The sequence below is a fragment of the Montipora capricornis genome, unplaced genomic scaffold, assembly GCF_036669925.1.
Source record: "Montipora capricornis isolate CH-2021 unplaced genomic scaffold, ASM3666992v2 scaffold_455, whole genome shotgun sequence".
Classification (NCBI taxonomy): domain Eukaryota; kingdom Metazoa; phylum Cnidaria; class Anthozoa; order Scleractinia; family Acroporidae; genus Montipora; species Montipora capricornis.
The window spans coordinates 350001-359828 of NW_027180190.1; the positions used below are offsets into that span (position 1 = coordinate 350001).

The following is a 9828-nucleotide window of genomic DNA, read 5'->3' on the forward strand; positions in this document are numbered from 1 at the left end:
ACTCACGAAATATTGCAAAAAGAAAGCATAAATATCCTCACAGCGATAGAGCCAGCTTTGTGAAATTACAAATAAGCTTGTGTTTCGTTCGGTTATAATAGGTAAATTTTGGATTGTAGTACGAGCTCAGTATTAACTCAAGATTATGCTGTGTTATTTATTTATTTATTTATTTTTTTCATTCCCTTGGATGCAGGTTGATAAATCAACTGTCTTGTTAATGAGTGATGAACAATTGTCCTCATTGGGCATCAGCACCATAGGGGACCGCTTAAGATTAAAAGCGTTTTGCTCTGGGCCAGCATCTACATCCACCACCAACGCAAAGATAGAACGAGTTAAGGAAATACTAAACCAAAAAAAGCGAGTCAAAAGAGATAATGTGCAAGGTACTTCCGCTGTTTGTACGCAAAAAGGGCGACAGAAGGAAACTTTAAAGATCGATTTTGGTTGGAAACATTGGTTGAACGGCAAGTACAAACAAAAACGGAGTGATGCTGGAGGGGGGAAACGTCGGATTGATGTTCGTAGGAGCGCGGGATATGATGATTGTCTCGAGATTGCAAAGAAGCTTTTCTTCCCAAAAGGTCTAAGCTCTGAAGGCCACGAAGATGATATGTACTTTTCGCTCGGAAACTATGGCGGCGTCATCTTGCATGATTTAGAAGTTGAATATGATGTTGTGCCGTTTTCTGTAGAAAAGTACAAAGAAGTTACAGGGTTTGCCCTTCCAAGTCTTTTTTTGTTATCAAGAAGAAGAAATTCCGTTGACGATGACGACTCAGACGATGATCTTACGCCTGTCTTCGAGAGCACGCGTGTTGAAAATGTTAAACTCGTCAACCTGCAAGCTGAATCCTTCTCGGAAGACAAAGCCAAACAGTCGGCAAAAGAAAGCGTTGTACGTATACAAGAAATAGTTCAGGAAGAGGAGGAAGTGGAGGCTCTAGAGATGCGGAGAAGTACCAGCCATTTTCATAATTGGCTTCCTGCTGATACATCCGAAGAAATATTTCAGTCTTCTACGCTCATAGGCAGTAGCAGTGACAGAACAGCATTCTTTGAGGAGCTTCAGCAGCAGCTTGACGATTCGTCTGCAATAGACACTGCAAAGCAAAAAGCGAAAGAGGATGAAGAGAAAGAAAGGCGTGCACGCATAGAGAAAGAAATACTGCAGGCAAAGGAAGAAGCAGATGCATTAGAGGAGCTAAGAAAAATTAGAGAGTCTCGTGTTCCACCAGAACCGTCAGATAATGGAATCCGAGTTTTAATCCGTCACGTTAACATGGGTCTACTAACACGTACTTTTCCCTCGTCTGCCACAATGTCAGCCGTATATGACTGGATCGGCTCCCTCAGTCCCACACCAAAGTACTTCCGATTATCAAAAATGCCTAATATCACCCTATATCCAGACGCAAGTGTGGCAAGTGCCGACAAAGAGCTTCTTTCTATGACGGAAGTAAGTGATCCATTGCCATTGGAGACAGATGCAAATGAAGTAGCTTTCTATGAGGGTCAACGTCCTGACTTGTTCTCGTCTGAAGAGACGTTAATGAATATGATTTCAAATGAGAAAAAGCCAGATGGTTATGAAAGTTTAGAGGCACACCGCAAGCAGGAACTGAGTAGGCTGGAGAAAGGAGAACATTTAATCATCAACAGGCACAATATAACTGAACTAATTCGTATTTACCAAGACCCACAGATTTGTAAGCGCAACCTCACAGTGTATTTTGACGAGGACGCGGGCAGTGGAGAAGGAGTGCTACGAGAAATGTTTTCTGTCTTTTGGGATCATTTTGTGATGTTCAATTGTGATGGAAGTTCCCAATTTGCCATCGTCGTTTCGCCAGCTATGCAGCCAGAGGATTTTGTCCCTGTAGGGCGAATTCTAACCCATGGCTTTGTGATGTGCGGAAGCTTTCCAATACAGTTAGCTCGAGCCTCCCTTCACCAAGCTCTGTTTGGCACAGTAAGTGATGAGTGTCTGCTGCAATCTCTCTTGATGATGCTGCCCGAGAAAGAGCGAGAGACAGTGCTAACTGGGTTGAATGGCACAAAGCCATTTCCACTGGAAGGAATTGTCGACATTTTGGATGATTTTAAAGAAACAACGAAGCCCTCTTCTGACAACTTACGAAAGTTACTCCTGAAAGTAGCCACTGCAGAGTTCATAACAAAACCATTTCTGCCATTGCTTAAGCTAAGAGAGGGTATGGGTGATTTTTGGAACGGCGTTGAAAGAAAGGAGATGGATGCGCTGTATGAGATGTGTTGCCCGACCCCGACGAGAGTCGTCCTTCAGTTGAGGTCAGCTCCAGACAACGCTCAGGACGAAAAGTGTACAGGTGGCTCAAACGGTACGTGAGAAATATGGATACCAAAGTGGCAGTGAAGTTTGTTCGTTTCTGTAGTGCGTCCGATGTACTCCTTCCCGGAAAAACCATCGCGATTCACTTCCAAAATATGCCTGAAGGAGCTATTAGGCCAACAGCTCGCACTTGCTTCCGAATTTTGACTGTGGCTCGCAACTATCGTTCATTTAATCATTTAAAGGAGAATTTCGATGTCCACCTTATGGATCCCACATTGTGGGATTTGTCTGACTAATGACATTAACGCAACCGTACCAAAGCGGCCACGGTATCATGATATTGAACATGTCTTGTTGACTGAGGCCAACTTCAAGAATGGTTATTGTTGTCATTGGACTACTGGTTTGCACATATAGTTTCTGTTTTACAGAGTGATCGCCCTGTTGTATTCGGATGCCGGGGGGAGTGGTTAGGCTTTCATTGGACTGAGCCCCGGAATACCAAGGAACAAGAAAGTGACCTAGAAGAATTTTATCAGAAAACAAAATGAAATTCAGTGACTTTTAATTTGTGTTGCAACTGTTCGGAGTCAAATAGTGTTACAATTTTTCAGCGGTATTAGTATTTTGGGATAGGGCAAATGTAACTCAGTTGAAATTGATGGTTCTGTTCACAAAATGAGGTACTAAGCACCGGCATAAATTTTCAGTTCCTTGGTAGACTACACGTTATTGAAATCGATTCAGTAGAAAACAAAAAAAAACTGTTGGGTTCACAGTTGCTTGTTTCTTTTTATCGGACACTTCACATTTACCGAACATGCCCAGGCACAGTTTTCACCAATGTAAGGGCACGTCCAAGGGCATGTACAAGTATTGTTCAATATACTATTGTATATTTGTTAGGTTATTGTTTTGAACAATGCATTCACCACGACGCAGATCTGTGTTTGTTGTCAAATCCTGGTCATGTGAGCGAAAATGAAAAGAAGAAAATGTATAGCACTGCATGTTAGTAAAATGAAGTAGCAGCAGAAAGTGCTCCTTTCTTTAACCAAGTTTAAAATAAGTAGCCTGACGTTTTTTTGAAAAGGTGACATTTACATCTCTGGCTGATCATACTTGATGAGTTTTACTGCTTGGATGGCTCCCACGTAGACAAGACAGTTACCGCAATCTCAGCGTACTATTGACTTCCTCCTTGTTAGTATGTATGCTGCATTCGGTATTCTGTCCAATTATATTTTTCTCATCAAGGGCCAGTATCACTTTAGTCTGAGGCATTAATTTCTCGTAGTTGAAAATCATTGCCAGGTCGCGAACAGAAGCTTGCTATAAATAAAGAGCAAATCAGGAACAAGCTTGCCTGCTGAGAGGAGTCAAGGCTTACACTGGGCCTTTAGCTTAGTTTAAATTTTTTTTTTCATTAGAAACATTTAGCAGCGCGTATTTTTGCGAAACATGGAGAAACGGCAAACCTCAGAGTGTCACGTGACATGGTCTTGCAGTCGAGTTTGCAGTCAGCGGTTCAATTTCTGAATCTTGCGGAAGGTGATTTACCGCAGTGTTTTTCACCTTAAAATTTTGTAGGTACAGATCTCACGTTTAAACCTATAACTTATCTCTTTTAATGCTTTACCTCTTAGCACATTCTTGCTGATCATTTGCACATCCTTGAGGACGCTGGCTCGGTTGAATTAAAACATTTAAAGAAAAACAATGATCCAAGATGGCGCGTTTTTTCCAGCCAAATGCCGAACGTTATGCTAAAGTCTAATTTTGCCACTACGGCGAACGGCAAACCGCGGTTTGAACGGTTTGCGGTCGACTTTGAAAACGCCATGCTAAAGGTCCCTATCTTGGAGATGCTTACGGAATTCACTATTGCTACTCTTAATTCTTCCACAAAACTTGCAAATTCAAAAATGAAAAGCTAACAACCACAATAGTATGAATCCATGTTCTATAAAAAGGACTGTAGCTCGGTAACCAATGTAAGGAATAGCTCTTCTGCTTCATCAACGCACGTCGGCATTGACAGGTTGTTGTCTTCCATAATTAAAAAAATTAGATCAGAAAATTCTTCCCGCCAACAAAACGGCGTCCGCTCCATGCAGAAGTTCTCATCACCTATCTGCAAATCATTTTCCCCAACTTGACTTTTATAATCCTGTGAATCTGTGAATCTAAACAAACAAAATATGTTATAATAACTATACATCGTCAGTATTAAGGAAGTACAGCAAAAACGATGACGAGAACGTCACTCTATAAATGTAACTTAACATTATTGTTACGCGACTATTTCAAGTCGTTTCGGCAGTAAAACGAGTGCCAGCGACACGCACCGTAATTCATCAATTATGAAAAGGATTGAGCAGAAAAGTAGAGGTTTCTCGTAAGTTGCTCACGTCCTCTAAATAACCTTTCACTTTATGTGTTTTAAAGAGATCCGCCAAATATTTGCCAACATGTAAAACGCAGGAGCAGGACAAGTTTAGAGCCATTGTTTTTGCTCATCAGTCGGGTTGTCAGTTTGTGTGTGTTTTCTTCAGCATTTCCGTTAATGAAGTTCTCTAGTATTCATCATGACTTTATTTAAGTGTCTAGTCGTTCTAGCGATGGAGCACTAATTGGGGACAGTGTAAACTGAAATTAACAATGAAAGCAAATCAAGTCAAATGTTGATTTTTCAGGAGAGGGGAAACCGCGGAGTACCCGGAGAAAACCTCTCGGGGCAAGGTAGAGAACCAAGAAGCTCAGCCCATATATGACGCCGAGTCTGGAAATCGAGCCCGGGCCACATTGGTGGGAGGTTAGTGCTCTCACCACTGCGCCATCCCTGTATCCCTGGGGTTTTCTTTCAATGTAGCCACCAATTCATCGCGGAGAGTATTAACGATATTAGAGTATTAAGGAGATTAATCTAACGATGTTATCGTGAACATGATTCATTTATTACCTGTCATTTCCGGTAGAAAAAACAACATGTCTGGTTTGCCTGATGGAGTGTCCTGATTGGGGTAGGGTCTGATCCTATGCGTATTCCAATGTCTTGCCACTCGATGCAATTCCTTCTGTATAAGCGTCATGTAACAAAACTGGAGGCAAGCCCTCAAATATACATACGGAAGGTATCACTTTGTGAATCTTTGTTTGAAGCTTCATTCCCTCTCCCTGTCTACGATCCTCAGTTGTTGGAAAGGTGGAAAGTGCTATGCGCTGAATTTATCATGCACTGTTTTGATGGTACTCATCTCCTGATAGTGGTCTATCCTATGGACAGCGTTACCCACATGCACACTTTTAAAAACCTATGCTAGTATTAGCAGAAAACTATTTCCCGTCTTTTCTACAGTACACATCTTAAGTCTGTAATTCCTTCCTTCTGAAAACACGCAAATGAAAACAGGCTAACGAGCTTTCGCTTCTATTTCGAAGCACGCCACAAAAGAGACCCGAAGACAAGTTTTCAAATTAATTGATATGCAATTATTGCCACCCAATTATTAACTCCTACTCTCCTCCCGTGCCAGCTGTCCTTACATAAACTGCATAAAATAAAGCTCCTTTCTTAATACTCACTGATGCACCGGATCGTAATCCCTGAAAGTGCCGGCGCCGCGTAAATCCTATAGAATAAATGATACGCAAGTGAACGAAGAAACCTGCGTCAGTTCGACAAGTTTTGGCCATTGTCTTAATTATTCACGTTCAATTAATTCTGGACAATGCGAAAATTACAACATACAACATCGGGCTCTCCAAGCTTAGCATATTTTTCAGTTAGTAGTTCATCCACCAATTAGAATTAGCCTTTCTGAGAAACGACCACCAAGCCTCTATCCTCTGCGATGAAAAGTGTTATTTAATCAGCCAGGGAATAGAACAGGAGAGGTTTTCACTGCGCTATAGAGACAATTCGCAGGGCAAAGGAAACGGAACTTTCTACTACCTGGTTTGCAGATGATGTTCCATAAAGAAAACTCTTTTCCCCTGCAAAGTCATCAGTGGCCTCTGAACGGAAAAATCTCTGAAGTCCGGCAACCACTACATTCTCTGTTCCACAATCGGCCCGAACAATCCGTGGTGCTCCTGCAATACCAGCATGGGTATTCTGTAGTCCTCTTCCAGGACTCCCTCTTACCCCGCCCTGAAAATGGGCCTGGAACCCAGGCGGGAAAAGAGAGAGTCCTGTATTACTTGCAGGCGCATGCTCGAAATGACGCCATTTTTCCCCCAAAACTGGGGGAAAAAACCATATTTGGAAAGAGATTCCTTATTTGGGCATAGTTTATTCCGAGTGCTTTTACTGGATACATGGGGATAATGTGATAGGAAAGTATAACGCCAAGTTCTGGAGGCAATTGATTTCGCCTTTAAGAAATACCACTTTACCTTTGTGCCTAAGGCGGAACAACTGCAAGCTATTCATGCAGTCGTTACCGGTAATGATGGTTTTGTTAAACCTGCAAGAGGATTTGGCAAGTCTGTCTGCTACATGGTTGTTCCTTTAATATGTTTGCGCTTTTCTTCGATCCGAGTCCGATGTTAATTGTAAGTCAGTCCTTTTTATCGTGAGTCCCAGTCATGGAAGATCAGATGGATGACAAACGAAAGTATGGAATTTTGTGCCTGAAACCCAACTGAACAGCTGCATGATGTTGGCGCAGAAAAATATCAAATTTTGATTTAATTGCTCTCCCGAGACTCTCTAGGAACTTAAAAATATACTGTAGGTTGTGTATGTGAATCGCTCCGCGAAACCTAAAAAATCTCCAGCTGGACTCTTGGATATTGTTCATTAGTTATTGTTCATTAATTCTGTCGATCTACTTAAGTGCTAATTGCACTGATCCAGTGAACATATATTTGAGTTGCCCAGAAATTATTGAAACTGTCATTGTTTCAGAAGTTTACGCCAACCAATTTTTTTTTCAAAATTGGGGACAAATTGTTTGGATACCCAATATAAAAAAATCAGGTAAAAAATGCCGTAAATACTCTCAGGTTTATCAGGAATAATACACAAACACCGGAGACAAACCAATTTTTTTTTTGAGTAATTAGAGTAGAGTAATTTACTCAGCCTATTAATTTTTTCTTAGAATAATTTTTCAAAGCACTCGTCGCATTAAATCTTTCTTTCCTTACAAGGACAGACTTAAGGCCGTGCGTGGCCAAATGGCTAAAGTCTTATGTAGAGCTGCCTGTTGAGACTGCAATCATCTTTGTATTGGAAAAACTAAAAGACAATTGCCTGACAGAAAAACTGAGCATTATTCCTGATAAAGTTAGACCTGGATTATTTGTTTCTTTACATACCAGTTTGTGTCGATAACGCAATCATGAAGCAATAATGTTCCTATTAAATTTATACATATATATGCACTGTCAAACATCGATTATTGGGACATTAATTCTCACAATTTTTTTTCTGGTCAAAATTTGTTTGTGAATATTGATTGCTTAATAAGGATGAAATAATGCCACTTAAAAGCGTGTGTCACCTTGCTTTTATTGTTGCTACTTAAAAACACTTTCCTTCTGAAACTCATGGTTAGAAGTACTGCAGATAATATAAAATTCTGACTCTGAGCTGTTTTGTCGCTTAGTGAAATCCTACGCTATATTTAATAGTTCAGCCTTTTGCATCGATTTATTGCGATCTTCTCTCAGTTGTTACATTTATTCAGCAATAATTTTCCAACATCACTGCGATCGGGGTTTTTTCTCCTCGTTTGGTCACGACGAGGGATAATTTAGATGTTCTCTTTCCTGACACTGCAAATCATACAGTAATTTTCATATGATTTTTTGCTGGAGTTTCAAGGTTCCCTTTATTTACATATCCAGCCTGGCATCTAATGCAATATGATTGGTTCATTCTGAGCATGCTCCTTCAAGTAATACAGGGCTCTCTCTTTTCCGCCTGGCTTCCAGGTCCATTTTCAGGGCGGGGTAAGAGGGAGTCCCTGAACAGGACTAGGGTATTCTGTCATTCAATATAAGATGAGACTCCTAAACAATAAAAGTTTTCAATAACGAAATTGAAGATCATACCACCAAGTTGATTTACGCAGTCAACGTAGTACTGAGCAATAACTGCTGGGTCATTGTTTGTACTGTCCACTTCTAACCACAATATTCGACGGGAGTACCTTAAACACAAAACACAACGTCTTAAATTCGCACAGTAATCGGAATTTTCCTAAATCAAATACTCACCCATCAATGGCACCGTGGATGCAAAACCCGTAAGGCTTTAATTTGTCGTAGCCATCCATGTGCCAGAGATAGTTAGGCCCCTGAGAGGAAAATCAACATTTAACAGTCATAACCTTCACTCAATGATCAAAACGAGAGCTGTGTTTGTGTCTTTCTCAGTCAAGGGCACTGTACAAATTCTAAACTAAACTGGGATACAATTTAATAGCTGGTCCATCAAAAAACCAATTATTTTTCTTGACGTCCAGTCCCGGGGGGCGGACTCCCATATGGAACAGACGGGATGCTCGTCGGAAATTTCGACTTTAACCCTAAAGGAGACCATCTGGGCGTGGCTCAAGCTTTTTGTGACCCCTAAAGGAGACCAATCTGGGCGTGGCTTAAGCAACTTTTGACCCCTAAAAACAAGTTAAAAAGAAAATTTGACTTCTGTTTCTCTTCGCTTAATTCTGTGTTTCTTCATGGACCCCTAAACGAGACCTTGGCGGCTTAAAATATTGGCGCTTTGCCCGGAACTCCCTAAGTGAGACCAAAATCCAAAATTTACACCCCTAAGCGAGACGACGAGCATCCCCGTCTGTTTCATATGGGAGTCCCCCCCCCCCCCCCCCGGGCCTCCAGTGCTGATATTTCCCGAGATCGAGTCCATTGGGGCCATATATAAAATACATATTATCTCCAGCTCAGTTTGCTGATACTAGCTGATTTTTTAGCCAATTAACTTTACTTTTTATCATTGATAAATGGAGCACTTTCAAGGTGAAGCAATTTAAGACAGATGAGTGGGCAGTTCCTTGAATGTGTGGATCATTTGTATTGTAGGATAATAAAGAGATATTCACATATTTACTTTACACATGTATCTTCGTCTTTGTAATCTTCCCTTCCTCCTATTTGACACTCCCAACACAGTTCTTGTGGTTTCTCTAAATCATAGGTTACACAACCAGTTATGACTTTTGCAAACAAAAATAATACTGTCGATCAAGAATACGTGAAAAGTGGAATGTATACATATATAAATTGGACAGTAATAACTTGTATACCTGCTAACAACAAGTCTGTGATCATTTCTTAGTCTCTGGTGCATTTGTCTATAGCCAATACAGCTACCACTTCCAGAGAGTTCTTCCTAACAGAGATCAGAAATAAAACGATGATGATTAGAATTTATCGTTAGGTAGCTGTAGATATATAGGCCGTTCTGTCAATGTCTGCTCACCTCTACAGCGATAAATATTTCTCTGATGTTGGTGATTTGACGTGATCTTCTCCATAGTCCC

General features: G+C 40.9%; 1 protein-coding gene across 1 annotated transcript; it reads right to left on the reverse strand.

Moving 5' to 3' along the window:
- Positions 1–6103: 6103 nt before the first annotated feature.
- LOC138036059 (uncharacterized) lies at positions 6104–9677 on the reverse strand (the record flags this gene model as incomplete). Its single annotated transcript, XM_068882428.1, has 6 exons — positions 6104–6166; positions 6273–6412; positions 8381–8478; positions 8546–8625; positions 9396–9471; positions 9592–9677. Coding segments are annotated over 6 exons (543 nt in total), but the record flags the coding sequence as incomplete, so codon positions are not given.
- Positions 9678–9828: the final 151 nt, after the last annotated feature.